Here is a 23,327-nt window from a genome sequence, read left to right on the forward strand (position 1 = left end):
ACCCTCTGCTTCAACTTTCGCAGGATCCCATAGGAAATCACTGTGCTGCAAGACAATGCCAACCCATTCACCAGGAGCTAAAATACCATGTGTTACTTGTTAACCCTTGTGGATAATGAAACCACGTCTTCAGTCAGTAGGAAAACATCACAGCTCCCCTGCAAAGAGGCAGATGGAGCTCCCAGAAGCTGCCAGATGCACATTTTTCTCACCCCCCTCCTAAAATATCACTGCAATTTTAATGCACTCAGAACAAACCAGCAGTTGCCTAAACAGACATCCATTATAAAATCCACATTAAGAAATGAGACGCTTGGGATAATTTTGATTGATTTACTTGGCAGAGTTTTGATAGCTACTGAAAAACATACTATTCATGTTTAGGTGAAAAATAAATGGAGTCAAATAAGTGTCACTGCATAGTACTAGGAGGTATATACAGCCACATGTAAAAATGCATAAACACAAACATTTCTGTACAGCAACTTTTCCTCTCAGTCTGTATAGAGAAACACTGGTTTATAATATGGGGAAAATATAAAGCAGACATACATGCAACAAGGACATGACAGTTACATAGGTCCCACCTGCCTCCCAAGAGCTGCAGTAATAGTAACAATAATAATAATATTAATAATAAAAGCCTTTTTTTCAGGGAAAAAATGTGAAACCTGGAATGTTTTCATGTTGAGGTTTCCAGAGAGCTTCAGATGTCAAACATATCTGAAGGCGATTTAAAGGCTTGATTCAAAGCCCCGTGAAGGCAATGGAAAGAGTCCATTGGTTTCGGCGAGCTTGGGGTCAGACCCAGCTGTTGAACCACGATCCCGTTCTGCCCTCCCCCAAAACCCAAAGTTGAAGTCTGCAGATAAAAATAAACAATCGTATCATACAAAACTTTGTATATAGAATACAAAAGGTAACCGTTGACTTCTTGTATAAAATACAACTTTTCGATAGTATATTTATTTCACATATGTATAAATATAACCCAAATAATATGATTTTTATTATTCCTACCAAAATATTATTACTTTTTGGTTGGTTTTTTCTTTTTTTTTTACAAAAGTTTACAAAACAAATAATTCTTTATATTTACAACCCAATACTGTGAAGAGTGCCCAGTCCGTGATGAAAAATAGACTATAAGGGTAGTGCACTTGGCCATGGCAAGGAAAGAGGAAAAAGACACTAGCTCTGTTCAGATACAGGTGTTCTGAAGACATGATACTGGATTCAAGTTTTGGTTGTAAGAATCTTTTGAGCTCACGTTCCAAACGCATCAGGACTGCAAATGGCATCAGCCTTTGTAGAACTTACTTCAGACAGGCTGACATTGATCCCAGGGATGGCACTCACAGCCCAGTGTCTTCTTCACTGCATGCTGAGGCCAACAGGGCAAAGCTCAGCTCTGAATCCACCACCGGATGATATCCTGAATCCTTGGGACCAGCTCCTCAGCTCAACAATTTTTTTACATCATTTGAGGAGCTGGAAAACAATCTTGTCTTAATACAGAAACCAGTGGTGGCCTCTTCAATGGCACATGAGGGTAGTTGAAGTTACCTGACTTCAGTGCCCATTGCACATGAAGATACCAACTCAGCCTTGGCCTGAGCGTCATCGCAGTTGTCTGTTCCTACCAGAGCTTTGGCAGTCTGTGCTGACCTGCTCATGGATGTGGTGCATGCCTCTGTATGAGCCACATGAGCCCATGTTCCCTCCACTTTGAACTGATGTAGCTGCTATTTCAGTCTAGTTTACTGGGGACTCATTTGTTGGACTGCATCTGTATCTCTCCAAACTGAGGTGTGATGCTGACCTGGGCTGAAAAGCTCTTGAAAGACCTGGAAAATCTTGTACTGGCATATCAAAGGGACCATGTGCACCCCAGCCAAACTGGAGACAAGAGGGAGCTTTCTGGGCAGCTGAGCCACCACGTTACACAGTGCAGGGGTGTGCAACCATCACTAGCTGGGTCAGCAGAAGGGACTCTTCAGCAGGATTTCTTGTCTCTCCAATGACAAACATGTCACAGACCAGCCCACCTTAGCTGGCACATCTAGCCAAATGCTGTGTTACACCTTTCCTGGAGGTGCTGCTGCTTGTTTCTGCACCAGCTTCTTGAATCATCATGAACAATTGCGCCCACATAGAATGACAGGGTGAAATGACTGGAAAAGCTTTATTAAAGCCTGTCTTGAGAACTAGGTCAGATAAGTGCAGAGGCTATTGTCAAGTAGTCTACTCATCCCAGTGTCACTAACAAGGATGAATAAAGAACTTGCATGGGGCAGAGCAATGCCTCTTGGCACTGAGGCGTGTGAATGCAGGCATTGTATTCCTTTGCCACATCTCGTTCTAGCTAATTCAGAGGATGCTGTAAAAGACATCACACCACATCATTTTCAAGAACAGCATTTTCATTTGACCTGTAAGATCTGTTCCCTTCTGTGAATTCTCCTGTGTGACTCCCTGCAGAGCTGCTTTACAGCGACACAGCACCTCCTTCTGATGTCCTCACTGACCAAGTCTATAGCAGAAACTTTTAACATGGTCGAGACTATTCCCTGTCACCAAGTGGTTGGAACAACCTGTATCCTTCCTGCTCTGCTCTGCTCACCTGTGGTGGCTCCAAGGTGGCTGCCAACTGTCTACAGGTATGGTCCTTGCCCAGGGATAACCCCCTCATGATGCACTGGTTAACTGGGCCATCCCCAAACCCAGAACAGATGATTGAGTCCAGCACCCAGAAATATTGCCCCAAACTGTCTCATTTACATACACAGATGTGGCTGAGTGGAGCCTCCTACTGTGAGTAACCCAGGTGGTTGTAACTGTTTTCATGCTCGTTTCAGGGGCAGAGCCACTCAGACTCTGCCTGACAGAGGCTGTGGGGACCTGGGTCATCACTGGACCTCTTCCAGCTCTCCCCATATGGTGAAGGGATAGAATTATAGAGCCAAAATGTTGTGCAGCCAGAACTGTAGCCTTTCCTGGACAGAGATGCTGGCATTTCTGCTGGGGTAAACCTGTTCAGTTGAAGAGGACTGGGCTGAACTACCTGAAAAGGATAGCAGCTTAGCTGAGCCACTTCATGTATTTGCCCTCCTCTAAGCTGGGCTGGGAAAATAGTTGGTGAGGGTCAAACCATGAGCACCCTTCTCACTTAAGTTGTCCATTAAGTCCCTGGAGTCCCTGGAGTAGGGCAAGGTGGCAAAGTGAGCATCCTGAGCTTTGGTGTAGTCCATCTCATGTTTCCCTCAATGGCCAAAGTGATTGTGCTGCTGGCAGGACAGTAGCGTCCTGTGATAGGTGCTGAAGGGATGAAAGGGAGGAAGTGAACTCTAGAGCACACCAAGTAACACACTGGATGATCTGTTTCCTTCTTCCCTTGGATGAGGCCACTTACCCTTTTGTGTGCTACAAAACACAGAGGGCTTAAACCAAAATCATTGGGAAAGCACATGTGAGTTTGTACTGTGTAGAAGTGAACAGTTTTTGTAACACAATGGGATTTACACAGGGCCTGATGCCATCAGGGCTGAGTAGTCTTGAGGAAGTTAAGGGCCATGAAAATGATGGCTGAAGAGCTCTGGACCACTTGGGCTTGTACTTTGCACACAGAGAAACGATGTTCCACAACCACTGTCTGGTGCTTGCATTTGTGGCAAGCTAAACATGCTTCTCCATGCTGCTCCCTTGGAAAGAGCTGGTTTGCAATGTGCTGGGCACTGGTGTGGGGAACAGACCCTTCACGTGCTTTCACTTCTTTGTGGCAGGTATGAATATCACTTATGTTATCATTCACCAGGGAGACTTCAGTTATATTCCAAGAGCAACTCTTCAAACAGGGCAGTTGCCCTACATGGTATCTTAAAGGACAGCCCAGTTACTGGAGTGTAAATTGATAAAGCAGGTTGTTGGCATCTAAAGAGAAAGCTAATGTCCTTACTGCCTCTCCATTTCGTTTGACCCTTGGTACTGTCACTTACGAGTGGTTCCCCAAAATTTCATCGAGGTTGATGTCTTTCATCCAGTCATCGTTACCAGGTTCTGTTTTCAGTAAAGAATCTATAAAGTCTGAGTCACTGTTGAGTGCAGGTCCTATACTGTCACCTTGCTGTTTCAGAAAGTCAAACGCTAGGTCATTGCCATGGTCACTGCCCTGGTAAGCCCGGGAGTTTTGGTTGGTAGATGTGAAACTGGTTGATGGCAGAGATGACGGAGGTGTCATACTCGTTCCTGGCTGATTCAAGGTAGGCACAGTCTGTCCTCTCAGCTGGTTAGGTCTTATGCTGAGACCTCGTAGTGAGCCAGTGGATTGTCCATTTAGAGTCTGCTGCATTTGGTTTAGAGGAGACCTCATTTGGACTCCTGCTGTTAACTGATTAGGAGGTGCCAGTGCACGCTGAGGAAAATGCTGGTTGCCTACGCTGCGTTGTAAAGACTGGTTAGGATATGGAGTGCCGGTGGGGAAACGGACCCCTGCGGGTTTCAGTGCATCCTGCTGCTTCACTGCAGCCTCCTGCGGCGCCCAGTTCTGGGCAGTGGCAGTAGCTGTGATCATCACGTTGGCCGGCCTTTGAGCAGGGACACCTGTAGCTCCATGGTTCAAGCTTGGCCTTACTTGCTGTGAGTTGACCACTGACCCTGTCCCAAAAGCCGCTGTGTTGTTTCCCTGTGCCATGGTTTGCTGCCGAGACATCATGGGGTTATTCTGACCGGGCAGGACTTGGTTTTGGTTCCTGTGTTGCTGCATCTGATTCATTCCTGAAGTCACGTTGTATGAACTTGGCTGGTTGCAAGGAAGGTTCCCATAGCAGCCCATATTCCGATTGGCAGGAACAGAAGGCATTCGGGTCCCAGCAGGAGTGGACATGATGCTGGAGCTCTGGGTCATGATGCTATGAGTTGAAATTGGGTTGGACAAGGTCATGTTGGAGCTCATACTCACTGCTGGTGAGCCACCTGGAAAGGAGAAAACAGAAGTGTTAAAGCAAACAAGAGATCAATGTGTGGTGCCAAAATCCAGTTTTCTAGGGGCAGAATTTCTTGAAGAAGATAATTTGCTCTTCAAAGGACTTGCATGAATTTGCTCAAGGTATAAAGATGCCTATCATCCAAAGGTGGTTTGGCCTACATGATGCCATTCTACCCTGTAGCTGACACCTGCCAATGAATCACAAGAAGAGCCTCCAAACCTCACACAAGCTCACTTGTGGCAAATTTGCAGCTACATACTCTCTATTTTGAGGCCACAATCAGTCATTTATGCAATGTAAGATGATTGCTTTTGCAGTGCAAGGCTCTGAAATAATCCCTGAGAGACTGGCTGAAGAAGACCACATGTTTCTAAACATAGCCAGTGTAGATGGCACTGTGGAGACCCCCCCCCCCCCTCATGGAACACAGTGAGCTGCTCCATAGTTTAATCCTCTTTGCTACTGTCGCTTCCAGTACAAGCCCTACAAGAAGTCAGATTCAAGACAAATGAAAGATGTTTCTTCACCCAACGTGTGGGTTAATGAGGAAATCTTTGCCACGTGGCACAGTACAAGCTAAACTCTTGTACCATTCTGGGTGGCTCCCAAAGTGTAAGAGCTGTTGGATAGGCTTGCTACACAGGTACTACCACATTTTGGGAATTCCCTGAGGGACTCAGAGGAGGAATGGAAGAACATACACCTCTGGAGCTTTGCTGGTTTGTAGTAGCAATTGTTGGACATGGGATACTACCTTGGTTTGAGCCTTCATATATACAACAAAACCACACTGAATTTGACTAACTTTGACTTCATCTTCAATGTTGTATTAGTCTGTGTGATTAATTTAATTAGTTGGTCCATCATCAGTTCCTTCTTCCTTGCACAGGTCATGCTTGCATCGCTCTCCAGACACATCAGTCTCAGTCTGAGGCATGTGTGACAATGACACTGAGCTGTGTGGTTCAGTTGATATGCTGAAGGGAAGGAATGGCATCCAGAGGGACCTTAACATGCTTGTGAGGTGGGCTGGTGCCAACCTCATGAAGTTTAACCATGCCAAGTGCAAGGTCCTACACAGCAATCCCAGGCACAGCTACAGGTTGGGCAGAGAAGAAATTCATGGTAGTTCTGCGGAGAAGGACTTGGGGGTGTTGGTCAATGAGAAAATGAACATGAGCCAGATTCAGTTTGCACTCACAGCCCAGAAAGCCAACCGTATTCTGGGATGCATCAAAAGAAACGTGACCAGCAGGTCGAAGGAGGTGATCCTGCCCCTCTACTCTGCTCTTGTGAGACCTCACTTGGAGCATTGTGTGCAGTTCTGGTGTCCTCAACATAAAAAGGACATGGAACTGTTAGAACAAGTCCAGAGGAGGCCACAAGGATGATCAGGGGACTGGAGCACCTCCAGTATGAAGACAGGCTGAGAAAGTTGGGGCTGTTCAGGCTGGAGAAGAGAAGGCTGCGTGGAGACCTCATAGCAGCCTTCCAGTATCTGAAGGGGGCCTACAGGGATGCTGGGGAGGGACTCTTCATATAGGGACTGTAGTGACAGGACAAGGGGTAACAGGTTAAAACTTAAACAGGGGAAGTTTAGATTAGATATAGGGAAGAAATTCTTTACTGTTAGGGTGGTGAGGTACTGGAATGGGTTGCCCAGGGAGGTTGTGAATGCTCCATCCCTGGCAGTGTTCAATGCCAGGTTGGACAGAGCCTTGGGTGCCATGGTTTAGTGTGAGGTGTCCCTGCTGATGGCAGGGGGGTTGGAACTGGATGATCTTAAGGTCCTTTCCAACCCAGACTGTTCCATGATTCTATGATTCTATGTCTTCCAGTCCTTCAATCCTTCTACCTCTTTTCAGAACTTGACAGTTTTCAACATTTGATTTCGAGGCTATTTCAAGACCCACCACAGCTGGTCACAGAAACAGCTCTTGCACACTTCCAGGATGGATGCAAAGTAAGCTCTTCTTGTTCAGCACAGTCTCAGACTGTGTTTCCCTTTTGGTTGATATCACACAGCCTGTTTGCAGTGATATCTGGGGACCTATCAGCCATTTCCTTATGTGTTATGCTGATTTTGTATTACTCTGTTTTTTTAACCACAATAGGCAATACAAAGTCAGATGATTTACAGGACACAAAATGAACAAATATTAATATTATCAGCCAAATATGTGGTTTCATTGAAAATGATATCATGCTGGTTTGCAAAGATTCTTTTGCATAGCCCATGTTGCCTGACATTCATTATAGTCCCTTCCCAATTCTTTCTTATTCAGGCTGTATCAGCTCCCCAGTATTTTTGCTGAGCTCTGCATTTGGTCACTGGGGCTGCAATTACCTACTTCACTCTTCTAATTTTTGGCATGGCATTCGCAGTCGTCCTTGGAGTCTCAAGACTAAATAAAGAGTGACATTAAGAATTTGGAGAACCTCTCAGCCAGCTCTTTCAGAACTCTTGAAGACAAATCATGCGCATACATATTTAAAGAGTCTATGTTTAGGAACAGCTGTTTAATATACTGTTCCTGTTGAAATTTCACCATAACGATGTTCAGTTCCCTCAGACTGGGACTGAAGAAAGAATTATCATCTATTCCTGCCTTTTCTGCATTATTTTTATACATCTATGCGCTATTTTCATTTATTAATGGATGCAAGGGTTCTTTCTTTTTAAGTACTTAAAAGTAATCTCTTCCTAAATCATTAACACTGAGTGTGACTCCACAAGCAGAGCTGCTTTTTCCAAATCAATAGAAACAGAGGCCTAGTTTAAGAAGCTCACATTATCCTGGAAGGCAGGCTTTCCCACCAACTGGAGCTAAGCTGGAGACACTTGCCATAGACAATCTAACTGTGCTAGCTTAAGCACCTAAATTCAGTCCCCAAGCTGGGCAGCCCCTGGGACAGGAGATGCTATGAAGAATCCATCTGGTTTTACCCCCATATGGACCACTAGATTCTCACAATTGGGGCTCAGCAGACAACCTCACAGTTAGTCCTCTTTTTGGCTTTGCTAGTGGCTTGTGCATTGCTCACTGTTTTCTGGAGATACTGTCACAACCTTTTAATAGAGATGGGGGCCCTGACTCTTTGCTCCCTTATGCCAGCACAGGAATCAGTGGTGTTTCAAAAGACCTGGAACAGCCATCTGGGGAGAGCTGGTTCTCTCCCTCCATCTCAGCTACAAGCCTGTGTAGTCCCTTCACTTGTCACTGGTGACCTCAGGGCTACCACCACACTGCCCTGCCAATGCCACTCTCCTTAAAGAGCACAAGCGGTCGGGACGTGGGTTGTACTTGTTGTGCAACAGATGAAGCTTCCCCTTTCTTTGCATTGCTATTTTTATCCTTTTTTATTTTTAACGCAAATATTTTCCATCCTGATTTCTTCCAGATGGGAAGAAACGCTTCCCTGGCAGTGCTGTGTTCAGCAGCTGGGCACCCCAGGCTGCAGCCATTCCCAGCAATGCCTTCTCTGCCTGATTCACCTGCTCTTGTCTTGGGGTTTCTTTCACCGTGGCACTATCATGAAAAGCAGAGAGCAATAAAAAGCTTAACCAAGTGTCACCGAACCCCCATGTTATTTTATTCAACTTCTTGTCTCCTTCCACGACCTGAGCAAAGCTATTCCCAGAAAAGGGAACAGATTCCCTGCTGTTATTCCCTTATGCAAGAGTTTCCTAATCGCTCCATCTGGTAGCTCTGCTGCAAGCTTCCAGCACAGCCCTTTCTCTCAGGCTCTCCCAAAAACCTGCTGTCCTCCCTGGGCTCACTCATCAGGGACTGCAGATTTGAATGGACAACTGCTGCCAATCCCACATGGTTCAAATCCAGGAGATGGGGCTCCAAATACCATGAGACTGGCAAAGAGTCCATCAGATTAGGAACAACAAGAAGAGCCATATAACAATGGTGATCTACTTATTTTGGAGCCTTTCAAAGATGTGGCTGCAGTAATTTCCATGAATTGTTTTTAAGTAAAAGCCAAGAATCAGAATCATAGAATGGTTTGGTTTGGAAAGGACCTTAAGATCATCTGATTACAACCCTTCCACAATGGGCAGGGACATCTCATACTAGACCATGTCCAGCCTGGCCTTGAACACTGCCAGGGATGGAGCATTTACCACTTCTTTGGGCAACCTGTGCCAGTGCCTCACCACCCTCACAATAAAGAATTTCTTCCTTATATCTAACCTGAACTTCCCATGTTTAAGTTTAAACCCATTCATTATCCCTTGTCCTATTGCTGCCATCCCTGATGAAGAGTCCCTCTCCAGCATCCTTGTGGGGCCCCTTCAGATACTGGAAGGCTGCTATAGTCCAGGTGTAGGACCTTGCACTTGGCATGGTTAAACTTCATGAGGTTGGCATCATCCCACCTCACAAGTGTGTCAAGGTCCATCTGAATGGCATTCCTTCCCCCTAGTGTATCAACAGAACCACACAGCTTGGTGTCATCGGCAAACTTGCTGAGGGCACACTCAATTCCATTGTCCATGTCACCAACAAAGATGTTGAACAAGACCGGTCCCAACACCAATCCCTGAGGGACACCACTTGTTACTGGTCTCCAGCTGGACATTGAACCGTTGACCACAACTCTTTGAGTCTGGCCATCCAGCCAGTTCTTTATCCACTGAGTGGTCCACCTATCAAATTGATGTCTCTCCAATTTAGAGACAAGGATGTCATGTGGGACAGTGTCAAACACTTTGCACAAGTCCAGGTAGATGACATCAACTGCTCCACCCCTGTCCATCAGTTCTGTAGCCCCTTCATAGAAGGCCACCAAATTGGTCAGGCAGGACGTCATCTATGATGATCCTACTGCTCCATTCCTCTGTCCTCAGGGGAACTGCATTGAAATCCTTTCAGGTTTAGGCCTGTGCAGCAAAATAATATGGCTTAACTTAAACAGAAGAGGTTTAGACTGGATATATGGAAGAAATTCTTTACTGTTAGGGTAGTGAGGTACTGGAATGGGTTGCCCAGGGAGGTAGTGAATGCTCCATCCCTGGCAGTGCTCAAGGCGAGGTTGGACAGAGCCTTGGGTGATATGGTTTAGTGTGAGGTGTCCCTGCTCATGGTAGGGGGGTTGGAACTAGATGATCTTGAGGTCCTTTCCAATTCTAACTATTCTATGATTTCCCCTTAGTAAAGCCATGCTGGCTGTCACCAAGCACCTTGTTGTTTTTCATGTGCCCTAGCATGCCTTCCAGGAGAATCTGCTCCATGATACTGCCAGGCACAGAGGTGAGACTGACTGGCTCAGTTAGTCATTTGGTTCCAGGAATGAACCTTTAAACAACACGCCAAATCACAGTATTCCACAACAAATTGCTGGGGTTGTCAAAGCATTTGCTTTATGAGTGGAGGAGGTACCAAGCCAGCAAGCAGGGCTTTTTCTGCCCTCACCATGGGTTATTACTTTGCATCAGTGGTGCTTGTGCAAACTTACACGAGAAACACTCAGGCCTGTAAGAAAACAGCAGTTTCCAGACTGCAGAAAGTTTATTGCTGCTTGAACTTGTAAACAAAGCAAAGGAGGGCATGAACATTGCCTGTGAGCAGCCCTTCCATGTGCAGCTGGGCTGTTGGTGCCAAGGCCTGCAGAGGGGCAGGATGTTGGGCAGAGGGGTAGGATGTGAGTGAGCTGCACTTGGGAACTCATTAAATTCATAATAGGAACTGAAATGCTAGAAATGACAGGTAGGAAAGAAAGACTCAGATCCCCAGCTGAATCTGCAGAGCCAACAGTTATCAAAAAACAAACAAACCAAAACATCCTTTTTTCCCCTCAGTGTGTGGTATAAAAAGATACACTAGAAGGCGAAGGATCCTTTTTATACTTACATGCACAGACGCTTTGCAGTATAAAGAACATCCTTTGATCCATCTGCTGCATTTCCCCCACCTCCTCCCTCTCCCCAGCAACTTTCCCTTACTCTGCCTTTGCTCTCAGTGCAGCCTCCAGCTAACCAGCAAGGTGAACAGCATAAAAGGCATGAAACGGGCAGTCCTGTGCTCCCAAAACTAGACTCCAAGGGGGTGAGGGCACAAGTGCTGGAACAAAGCGCTAGTCCTGAAGTGTTGGACATTTTCTGCCCTGGGCAGTTCTGGTAGAAAGCAGGAGCTTTTACTCCTCTGTTTGACTGATCTGATGAACTGTTGCTTGTAGAACAGCACTGAGGCTATGACTGTGGCATATTGAACAGACCAAAAGGTCTGTTTGCTCTGGTTGCCCATGATGCTGTCATGTAAGGTACATCAGTGCAATCAGTATGAGGGTCCTCATGCTGTACATGGGCTGCCATTTAAAGGGAGGGGTGGTTCTCAGTCTTTGAACAAGATGTACCATGTACACGAGAGAAGGCATCTGGATGGGGCGAGGCTGCATAGTTAAGGGGACACCTCAGCATCAAGTATTTGAGGGCACAGCTGCCCCAGGCAGTGCTAATAGGAAGAGTACCATCCCGTCCTTCTCCATGTCTGAGATGCAGCATCAGCCTGGATAGGCCACTAGCTGTCTCTCCAGATCATACATCAGCACTTCTCAGTGGTGTGGGACTATAAGATATAGCACATGAGAGCAGCAGGCACCACTCCACTGTCTCGGCAGATGTGTAAATGGATACCCAGAAAATAAGGACCTGGTGCATGCATGGCTCTTCTGGATGGTCTTACAGCTGGAAGGAAGGAAGGAAGGAAGGAGGTAGGGAGGAAGGAAGGGAGGAAGGAAAGAGGGACATAGCTTTATTTAGCCCATGGGCACTTACCAGGATATTGGTTTGTTTGTTGCATGTTGACCACATTCCTTCTTTGGTCTTTATAATCTGGTGGTGGTCGTGTCAAGTGTCTGTTCAGCTGATCTTGTGGAGTTATTTTCTCCTAGAGGATTAGAGTAGAAATATATTAATTTCCTTTGCTTTATGCTTTCCTGGCTCTGTTTTTGCCCACCTCTTTCTTTTCTCAGTATGTACAAATCTGACGTATTCCTTCTTTTCACCCTCTCTGGTCCACAGGAGATGCATTTGGGAACCTGTGCCCCCATCCACTGAAGTCTGCATGGAAGCCTTTCTGCTGGCTGTATTGCTTTTAGTCTGGCCTAAGTTTTCTTAAAACCACTGAGAGAACAGTGCTGGTCCAGTTGGTTTTCATGCCACTGACCATTGCCTTCTGCTTCCCCTTACATGTACATGGTGCTGTCTTTCCTCTTACACAGGGATTGCAAGCAGTTCCAGGGATGTGGCATCCACAACTTCTCTGGATAAATGAAATCCTCAATTTAAAAGCCAAGCTTTCTAATGGATTTTTTTTTTAATGGCAATAAATGTGTAAACAAAAATATATTCTCTATAAAAAACTGCATAATTTTTGTTTAGAAAACATCCCCATAAACACATGAATGTTTTTCCAGTTCTGTGTTGTTCTGTAATTATTGAATGGCATTCATTAAATATGTCAGTATTATTGTGTCTACATCTTCCTAGAGAACGGAAAGTTTTGGATTCAGAATGTCAGGCCAGCATAAATGGGTCTGCCCTGTAGGCTGAGAGATGCAGGTTGAGGTAAATAAGCCACGGGCTTGGGGTGCATTGCCAGTGCAGCCTTGGGGAAACAAAGCATCCTCCCTGCAGCCCTTCCCTAGCTGCCACAAGGCTCCCACCTTGCTTTCTGCCTGCCTCATGGACATGTCAAGCTCAGCTCCTCTTCCAGGGCTTCTTTTCTTCTCCATGCTTTGGCAAGTAGGGCTACCAAAGAACAGTGAATATGAGGATGCAGAGGGCACGTACTACTGCTTTTGGCAGCAGGGACTCTCCCCTATTGCACTGGCCATGGATGATGGCACATGAAGCACCTTCAGCTGACTCACTTCATGCAATATCAATGGCAACACCAGTTTAGTGGAACTAAACTAGTGGGTTCTAGCACATATCACTGCCAGCAAGACCACAAAGACCCCCCATGCCTCCTTAAATGACCAGAAACTCCCAACTGGTCTCTCAGATACCAAAGAAGAGAGAACAACTGGCTGTAAATATCTGGAAATGCAAAAAGAAGAACAGAGAAAGAAGAACTCATTTATGATCCCAGCCATCCTCTGTGGTCAAAGGAGCATACTAATGCACCTTAGCTTATCTTGCAAAGAAAACCACTGACAATATTCATATGCCTCAAATTAAGCATATGCTTAGACTGTTCTCATAACAAAACCACAGTAGCTTGGATACTTGCGTTGTTTCATATAAACTTAAGAAGGTTTCAAAAGGGCTAAGCAAAGTGCTGAAAAATACGAGGCACGCTCTAGAAGGCCTAGGCATTGCCAAATGACCTCAAAGTTTTGGGGGCTTTCTTCTCCCTGTCTTAGCTTTCTTTTCTATTGTTTCTATGATAATCTTTTCCATGTAAAAGAAGGAATTAGAAAACTTACCGCTTCTGCCAACATCTGCTGCTGTAGAAGGAGTTGTTTTTGCTCCATCATTTGCCGCTGCAGAGCCTGTTTCTTTTCCATCAGTTGCTGATTCAACATTGATTGCTGGGATGAGTTCATGTAACCACTTCCAGTGTTTGGATTTGAGCAAGAACTGGAGCTTGGAGTGGGGCCAGCTCCCTGGCCTACCACAGAGTGTTGATCCTGAAACAGAAGAAATGGCTTGTGAAGGATGAAAATAATAACAAGCATCAAGAAGGGGAAGTAATCCTTTTTATGCAATTAGCTCCAGTACAGGACACACAGACCACAGGCTCTCAGGACAAGTGACCATTACAAAGGCTTTGTCAAAATAAGAAGGGGATTGAGTAACTGCATCGCTCATGGAAAGCTCTGAAAACGTGCCAGGTGGTTCCAGTGGAAAACCTCAATGTTGTACCAGGGGCCTGAGAAACATTAACAGAAGTAACGGGGCAGTGCTGAGGATCCTTCAGGAAACTTGCATAGCGCCCTATGGCAGTTTGTTTGACCACAAGGGAGCCAACTCGGCATCTGCTGGTTCCCACCATCTGGTGAGCAGCAGTGAGAAGTTACAGACTCATTGCTAGAAGTGGCATCTATTCCTGGAAAACACAGAAGCGTTGTTACTTCCCAGTGGGGTGAATGGTGCTGCTTTCATTTGCCCCATTACCTCTGAGAGACTGCTAATGAACTCTCATTAGTGGCAGGATTACATAGGCTTAGAGTTTACCAACTTCCTCTGTAAAACGCATGTGTAACTGGACAGGACTTTGAAGAATGTTTCAAGGTCTCCCTGGTCTTTGTGATGGATCTAGATCCGATTCCTCTTCCCTGTGTGCAGCTTCTTGAGGAAGGGATGGCAAAAAGTCATCTCAGAAGGCAATGGGGAGAGTACTTGGGGACTCAAACCACACACACATAGGATGAGAACAAACATGGGATGACAATATGCTACTTGTCTCCTTTTAGCCATGGTTTCCCTAGGGAGCAATATGTTTTCTGTCTGCTCCACCAGTGTCTGGTACTTGGTCCTTTACCAAATCTAGGAAGTAGCTTTCTCAGTGCACAGACAAAAATACTCAGCCTGTGTTGGATCACTGGATAGTCAGGTTATTTCTTAGCCACCCAGCTACAAAGAAAATAGGATACACTGGGGAGGTCTCAACCATTATGAGAAACACCATTTCTATGACTCCACTTTGTTGCAACTCATCACAGGAGCCCAGCCACAAAATTCTCTATAGATGCAGCAGCATTTTTGCCCCGCACACAGGAATCCGCAGCTGGGTTCTGATGCTCGCTATTATGCAGTGGTTCTCTCAACAACAAGGGGTAGTGCCAGGGTCTGGCCTGCTACTTAGGTAAAGTTCTGCTCCATGGCTATTTCCAACCATGGCATCCAGGGAAATACAGACTGACCAACAGTGAAACAAACAATGGTGAGGTGAATGTGCTGAAGACCATGGAGCACTGATGCTCATCACTCTACAAGCTCCAGGGAAGCTCATTTCTGTGCCTTAGCTTTTGCACACCCCCAGTAACACACACACACTACAAACTAATCCAACTTATCTTTCTACCATCTGCCATGGAAGACATGCAATGATTGTTATGGGTATTTCTATTTTAAAACAGTTCTGTGGCTTTTAGATGGGGCCACACGAGTGCATAGCTGGCTACGTACAGCATTTGATGACTGCTCCTGAAATAAAACCCATGACTTTCTTCTGGAGCCACCTGCAGCCCCCAGGGCAGTGTTACAAACCCACCCTTCAGAATTTATTGGGCTCTTACACAATTATATCCTGCACACTTTCTCTCAGCTCCAGAAGGAATCCAGCATTGCTCGGCACTGCCACATTTTTCAGCCCTTATGTGAGCTGCGATGTAGAAAATACCTCCTTCCCCTCCACAGACCTGCTTGCCAAGTTGTTGCGCAAACTTTTTTGTCTTTCTTAAAATATTTTGAAAAGAAAAATATGTTACAATAAATTGGCTTTGACTCCTATATTCAAACGACAACTCTAGCCTGAACCCGGCCACATGTTACAGCCATTAATAGAATTCATCTGTTGTGTTCTTGCACAGATAACGCAGGCTCCCCCAAATGTGCTTTCATAGTCCTGTGTAAAGAAAACCCCAACAAAGCCCAACTTTTTCTCTCCCTCATTCCCTGTCAGCCCATATAAGCTGTGGGGAGGGATTTTGTTTTAAGATAAACTGTGTAGTGTCCATTCATGGTACCTATCAAAGAAAGCTCTTCTGTAACAGCAACTGGCACAAAACACCAGCTGCTTGGCAAACAGATCCTGAGAAAACAGTATAAATCATCAACTTGGAGCCAGTTTGGGTTCTTTTTTTGCATTTGGTCCTTTCTCTGCTGTTCACGAAATGTCAGTGTGAGCCTATGAATCTACGATGTGTTACTTCTCCTGCCTGCTGCTCTTCCATTGGCCACGATGTGATGGGAGAAGAAAGAACTGTTCCTTAATAAATCAGGGATTAGCTGCTCAGCATTTTGACCCTTCATGAACCAGTGCGATTGAGCCTTACTCTCACCCTGTGCTTCATCACTGCAAATCAGATGGCAAAGGGCTACACTGCTGCTGGGGATGTGAGGTTCTTGCCTGTGCATGAGCAAAGCAAGCTTTCCAACATCCCTGCTGAGAAGGGCAGATTGGGGTTGGAACTACCCTGTTTTCACTGAACTGGCTTTCCTGAAGCAGCTTTACTACGATTCCACCCATCTAAAACTGCTGGTGGCTTTCTGAACCTCATTCCTTCCTTCCCCTGCCTGTGGTTTATGCACTTTAACTTCAGAAACCCCTGACCAAAGGAAGCCCGGAGTGGGCCATGAATGTGTCCTCAGCCAGGGATGCATCTGCCCAGAAGGGGTGTAGGGGCAGCCCAGCATCACCCCAGCCAGAGAGCCCTGTGTGCTTCCCTGCATGGTCACACCATGCTGCTTCCCTGCGTGGGAAGGGAACCTTTCAGCATTGCTTCCAATGAGGTGACATGACATGGAGCACATCCCTGCAGCCAGCTGGGTGGTCAGGGACGGGCTGGGATCATCGCACCTCTGACAGGTACAAGTGTCTGCTCCCAGCTTCTGCTCCACTTGCTGCACTGTCCTGCATTCCTGTGCATCAGCTGCAGCTCTTGCAAGGCTCTGCCCAGTGCTATACAGGCAAGGAGAAGCAGCCAAGGGCTCAGCTAGTGCTCACCAAGCACTACAAGCCCCCATCTGCTCTGCTTCTGCCACAGCTCCAGCACAGAGATGCTCTAGATGCAAAGCAGGTGTGTGGCACCCTGTTCTCTGATGCTGGAGTGAGATATAAAACCTACGAGAAGGAGAAGGAGAGGCAGGGTTGGTGAAAGCTCCTCAGAGCCAGTAACACAACTGGGGTGTTTGTTTGTAAGCATCACAAAGAACATGATGCTCAGATGTTTAAACTAGCAGCTAAACAAAACATTTAAGATTGAGTGTGCCTTTCACTGTCCCTGCTGCAGCTGACTTGTGTTCAGACAAATGAAGGGAGGTTTTGGCTTCTAATAGACATACGAAATTTCTGAAATAGTCTTTTCTTCTTTAATCTTTCCTCCTCTCCTCCTCCTCTCCTCTCCTTTTCTTTCCTTCCCCTCTCCCTCTCCCTCTTCCTCTCCTCCCTTTCACCTTCCCATTTTCACTTCCCCCCACCCTTCCCCTTCCCATTTTCACTTTCCGCCCCCTTCCCCCTTCCCTTCTCCTTCCCCTTTCCCTCACGCCCTGCCAATGGGTTAGGGTCTGTCTGGATATCCTCTCTGTTGCCCCTTTTGGGGCATGTCCTTTCCACAGCCCAAGCATTCCAGAAACTGAGGTTCTCCAGTGGACCCAGGGGCCATGGGGCAGTACCAGGCATAATGAGAAGAGCTGATCCACTCATCCAACTTTAGAAGGCAAGCACAGGGTGCTCCATTGAACAGCCAGTCCTGGCACCCACCAGTGGCCTCCTGAGCCACCTCTTTTCTGCTACAATTAATGCAAGCAAAACCACCCCTTTCTGCTAAAGGCTGGGGTTTCCATGGATATCTGAACTCCAAGCACTCCCTGCTTGTGTCCTTGTCTCAGACAAGAACACAGAACTCCGGCAGGACCATGGCAGAGTGCCTGCAAGCAAAAGCTCCTTTAGCTATAGTGGAAAAGCTGGAGAGAACAACTCCTGCCTCTGACTGGAGCACAGAGGGCTTTCTTCTATACCAGTGTACAATGTGGGAGCCCCATGCAATTCCTGAGCTTATGCTGGTCTGCAACAGCTGAGGATCTGATCCACATATCAGGGCTGGAAATAACACAGACTGGCCAGAAACACAGCCTGAGTCTCCCTTCCTCGTAACAACCCAATGCAGGTAGAAAACAGCATCTTCTGAGCACCTCAAACTCATTTAACCTTTTTTTCCTGTCTGGAACAGAGAATCCCAGACTGGTTTGTGTTGGAAGGGACCTTAAAACTCATCCAATTCCAACCCCCTGCCATGGCAGGGACACCTTCCACTAGACCAGGTTGCTGTGAGCCCCATCCAGCCTGGCCCTGAACACTTCCAGGGATGGACCTTCCTCTAAGTTCAGGTCTCTAACAAAAAACTTACATCAGATTCTCTAAGAACAGCCTGCTGGAGCTCTCCCTTCACTGTACAGAGGGACCAGGATGCATAATTAAACCCTAGATGCCTAATTTAGACAACTAAGTTAGAAGCCCAGATTAGATGATAGGAACATTCCCTTACACTCCTCATTTTAGATGCTTCTAGTCACACTTGAGTAAGATGCCTGGAAGAGTGAGTGTGAACAGCCCTTGATCTGCCAAGCAGCAGTGGATCACTTTCTACGGATGTTATACAGAGTGACCTAAAAGCCTCTCAAGTTAATCATGCAGAAGATACTATTATAGGTTGAATTTCTCCTAATACCCTGCCAGAGAGTACTTTTATACATTCCAGCAAGATTGCTTTCATATGTATAAATAGCATTTGAAAAACCTGAATATTGCACGATTCCAAGACGTGGTTTTGCTGTGTCTGATACCCAGAGATACAGCTGGGTGAAGACTGCAAAGTATTCCCTTCAGTGATTTTGCAGAGTGTTTATAAGAAGTTGGCTCTGCCACATGGGACCATCTTCTGTGTTTTTCTCCTGTGAACATCTGAGCTCTCAGGACATAAAAATTCAGGGCCAACCATGTTTCCAAGGCACATACACAAGGAATCACGGACACCAGCATTTGCAGTTTCACAAGCCCAGGCTGCCTGCCAGAAATACTTGTGCCTTCATCCAACCAGGGAAAAGAAGCAAATGCTGTGTCACTCCTCCAACAACCCAAGTGATGGAGCTCAAAGAGGAAATGTGGATGAATCCCTTCAGATGCTATGAAGCTGGAAACGATCGTGACAGTAGGGAGCATGCACCTGATTTCTGCAGCCTCATGGGTGTCAGTCACCTGTTGCAGTGATAGGTTTGGATCTGCAGTGATGCAGCTGATACCCAACATGCAGAGGAATAGCTATTTCAGCACAACCAACTGCTGCAGCTCTCAATGGCAGAGCAAGGCTTTTAAAAAGGTCAGTTTTTAGACACACTGAAATTTAGGTGCACTTCAGAATTCTTTTCAGAAACAGGTAATTCTTCTGCTACTTGGTGTTGCAAAAGATTACCCATAAAAATAGGGAAAAGAACACTGTACAATCTCCTAGGTAAAAATGGGTGATCAAACACCTCAAATGAGCCAACCCCCACTACTGGTGAGAAACCATAAGCAAGAGACTTTGGTGGATAGTTATTTGTGCAGTTCTTAATAGAAACCTTTCTTGGCACTTTGCCTTTCCAGCGCTAACAAAGAAGCTGCTCACTCCTGAGATCCTTGTGAACTGACATTGAGCCGTCGGTGATTTATCTGTAGCCTTCCCATAATCCCTTGCTGGAAAGCTGCACAGCCCTATAGCCACTAGCAGGCACTCTTATAACAACATTCCCATCCCAATGCCTTAGACTTGGGCAAAACGGGAGCTGCATCTTGCCGGGTCTGAGGCTCAGATTCAGCACTTGCACAATCCCATAGCAACAGACCCAGGAACAGGGCCTCATTACGAGCCTTGTCCGACAATCAAGTCTTTAACGAGAACAAAGGTTGACAGTGATTAATCATTAAGACATTTCTTGTTCCTTGCTGCACGTGTTGGAGGCAGCCTCCTGCCGAGGCAGTCTGGCAGATTTCCTGTCTGCGCTGTACCAGGGCCCGTGTCCGCACACAGAGATGTCTTTTCCCAAAGCCAAGCACACACAGATGAACGTCTTGTCTCTGTTTCTGAGCACGGCAAATTCGGAATGCATGTGCATTCTGCAGAAATAACAAACCCTCAGCTGTACATCTGATCGCTGCACACTGAGGCAGAACGACCTAGAAGGGGTTTGTTTGCGTCAGAAGTTTTCCCAGCAACTGCAAGGATGGATTATTGGTGTTTTACCACGTGTACCGTGATGAACTTTTCATGTCAACTTCTGGCATAATGGACATAGGAAGGTCTGCATCTTAGAAAGATTTTGTTTATTTGTAATGAAAATAACATGCACGTGTTGAAAGTTCAACAGAGGGGGTTATTGTGAAACGTCTGCATCAGAACAGGAATGCTGGCTCCGTCGAAGGCAATGGCAAAACTCCAGCTGATTTCCAATGGGGTTAGTTTCCTCCCAGGTCTCCGTCCAGCCACAGGGGCACAGTGGCACTCTTGGCTTGGGGTGACCTCAGCCTGCACCTTCTGGACAAGACACTTTCCTCATCCATAGACCAGCAAAGAGCCTCCATTAATGTAAAGACTATGCTGAGGTCTCTGTGGAGCTTTGGTTTTAAATGTCTCATGCTCTAACAAGCATGCCAATAAGCATGAATGATGAAGACTCCTATCAGGTTTTTGACAAGATCAGACACATAATGCTTTGTTCTACTTCAGCATTATGATTTTCAATGGCTATAATATGGAATATCCACATTGCAACATGCCAAGCCCTTTAGTTTATCACCTCACAGTTGCAGGAAACCAAATTAGAGAGGTTTAAGAAACTGCCACTCCTCTATCTAGAACAAGAGCTGGTGTGAGTGGACCTGTTTTGCCTGGTGCTTCAAAAGAATGGATGTGCACACTCACAGGCTTTGTGCTTCCATTAAGGAGTGGTAATTGCCAGCTGAGACAGTGAAAACTTCCTAAACTGATTGAATTAGACACTTGTGATTATCTGTCTGTATCTTTGGTGTGGGCATATATTATCTGTCTATAGGTATATCTTACTCATCTAAATGTTCTTGTCTCTTTGCCATATGTTTATTATCTTTCCCCAAATTATCTAGCCTGAGGTTGATACAGAGCATGGAAAATTTCAGCCCACTTAGAAAAACTATAAGCAACCAAAACCAGGTTCTTGAGGAAGCATTTGGTGAATTCAGTAATAGGTGACACTGTCATATGTACATTCTTATGTTTAAATGTCCAGTTTAAAGAGTAGCGCTAAAACCAACACTGAAGTCTTACAGACAACAGGCTTACATGTAACATGTGTTTCTTTGTCATCCTCGTGCCTTATCCTCATGCTTCCCCCTGAAGTAACTCTGACAGTCCCACTAGCCCAAGGGCATATGGGCACCATACAGGGGAGTGTAGTCCAGAGGTCCCCAAGTTTGAGGAGAGCTGAGCTGCTAAGATCAGATAGAGCAGTGCACAGTCAACTAGCTAAGAGTGTAATATGTTTTGTCCAAGCCAACCATTTGTTCTCAAAGATGAACCCTGCTAAGGGACATTTAGCTCAGGAGGACATTGTGTGAATGCAGACGTCTTCCAGACCTGAACCTGCCCAGTGTTGTAGCTGTAAGATCAGGTCAACACTGGTGCCACATTTGTAAATCATAGAACCATAGAATAATTAGGGATGAAAAGGACCTTAAGATCATCTGGTTTCAACTCCCCTGCCATGGGCAGGGACACCTCACACTAAACCATGTCACCCAAGGTTCTGTCCAACCTGGCTTTGAACACTGCCAGGGATGGAGCATTCACAACTCCTCTGGGCAACTGATTCCAGTGCCTCACCCATCTATTACTTTCTAACAGATCTAAAGGAAATAGAATGAAACAGTCTGTGCCTTTTCTTCTTGATCATAAACACCAATGCAAAATTCTATAGGAAACAACTGTAATTTATTATCCTCTTGTTTTCCATGCTATTCTCTAGTTTCCTTAAGTTTTCCCACTGACATTTATCTAGGTTTTCTTCGCACCTTCCATACCCCTCCTCATATAGGATTCACCCTCCCCACTATTTGTCTGCAGTTTAAACACATTTGTGTCATTTCTAAATAGCAACCACAAAAGAAAAAAACAAGGATGATGAAGAGGATAATGACACAATGTGAACATTTTCCTCAAGCAATAAAGCAAAGCAAACACCATGAAATGCCAGTTTTTTTTTGCAGAGGGAAGAGGCAACCTGAACAAAATATTTAATGAGAAAAAGAAAAAATAATTAAACACAAAGAACAACAACAGCAACAGAAAAACCACATCACTGGGACCAAACACTTGAATACAAATGGGCACAACATGGGTGACATGACTGTCAGAGACACATATTAAGATCAAAGCCTTCCTGCTGTGAATACACAGCAAGAACATGAGCATCCTTAAACCAGAGCCTCTTGGGATCAGCTTTCTAAACCAACAGCTCTGAGCTCTGATGGAAGACAATGCCAAATACTGAAAAGCAATGTGTGAAGAATGGCTCTGACCTCTGTCTCCATGTGCTGATTAAAGCCTCTGCTTGGATCCGTGGTGGGACCGGATCTCTTTGTTCCAAGTCACCCATCCCAGGACAATGACTGATGCTAACCAAAATCAGCACCTGGGGCTGGGGCCAAGTGTTACTGGGCACAATTTATTGTGTCCCCACTGTGACAGCCCATGGCACTGGTGTGAGTGCACAACACAGGGTTCAACGGAGCAGATCTGACTGCCCATCTACTTGGTTTAAATGGGGCCCTAGAACACAACCTCAGCTGTTGTCTTTCTTCTTGCTGAAGGGCCTTCTGTTTCCTTTATAATGATCACTTTCTTTGTTATAAAACAACCTAATTTGATGGGTGGAAGAAATCCGGAAAAGAAGACAAGAGACTGGAATGGACGGGCTGAGCCCTGTTGGTCAGACTAAAGGGCAAGAAGAAACTGGACAGGCAGGGGAAGCAGGAACAGGTATCCTGGGAAGAGTAGAGGGACACTGCTCAGCTGTGTAAGCATGGGGTCAGAAAGCCAAAGGAATGGCTGGAGCTGAGTTTGGCCAGGGACACAAAGAATAATAATAACGGCTTCTGCAGGTATGTCAGCAAGAAAAGGAAGAACAAAGAAAGTGTAACTGCTGATGAACATGACTGGCAAACTGGTAATGACAGATGGGGAGAAGGCTCAGGTGTACAACAACCTTTTGCCTCAGTCTTCACTGATGATCTCTCTTCCCACACCTCTCAAGTGGATGGAGCACAAGGTGGGAACTGGGGGAGCAAAATCCCTCCCACTGTAACAGAAGATCAAGTTTATAAGATGGGGACACTTTTAATAGGTCCTGTTGCTATGGGACAAAGGGTGATGGCTTTAAACTAACAGAGGGGAGATTCAGGCTAGATATAAGGAAGAAATTCCTTACAGTGAGGGTAATGAAACACTGGAACAAGTTGCCCAGAGAGGTGGAGGATACCTCATCCCTGTAAACATCAAAGGTCAGGCCTGACAGGGCTCTGAGAAACTTGGTCTGGTTGAAGATGTCCCTGCTCATTGCAGATTTGATGATCCTTAGAGGTCCCTTACAAC

The 23,327-nt window shown here is 45.8% G+C and overlaps 1 protein-coding gene across 1 annotated transcript in view; it reads right to left on the reverse strand.

The window, feature by feature from the left end:
- Nucleotides 1-319: 319 nt before the first annotated feature.
- Nucleotides 320-23,327, reverse strand: part of MAML2 (mastermind like transcriptional coactivator 2) — a 212,002-nt gene continuing 188,994 nt past the window's right edge. Inside the window, exons 3-5 of the mRNA XM_034060133.1 lie at nucleotides 13,428-13,631; nucleotides 11,773-11,884; nucleotides 320-4,971 (exon numbers count right to left, since the gene is read on the reverse strand). Of these exons, the coding sequence (XP_033916024.1) occupies nucleotides 3,992-4,971; nucleotides 11,773-11,884; nucleotides 13,428-13,631 (1,296 nt within the window). The 3' untranslated portion in view covers nucleotides 320-3,991. The remainder of the gene's footprint in view (nucleotides 4,972-11,772; nucleotides 11,885-13,427; nucleotides 13,632-23,327) is intronic.

Source organism: Melopsittacus undulatus, chromosome 2, assembly GCF_012275295.1.
Source record: "Melopsittacus undulatus isolate bMelUnd1 chromosome 2, bMelUnd1.mat.Z, whole genome shotgun sequence".
Lineage (NCBI taxonomy): Eukaryota > Metazoa > Chordata > Aves > Psittaciformes > Psittaculidae > Melopsittacus > Melopsittacus undulatus.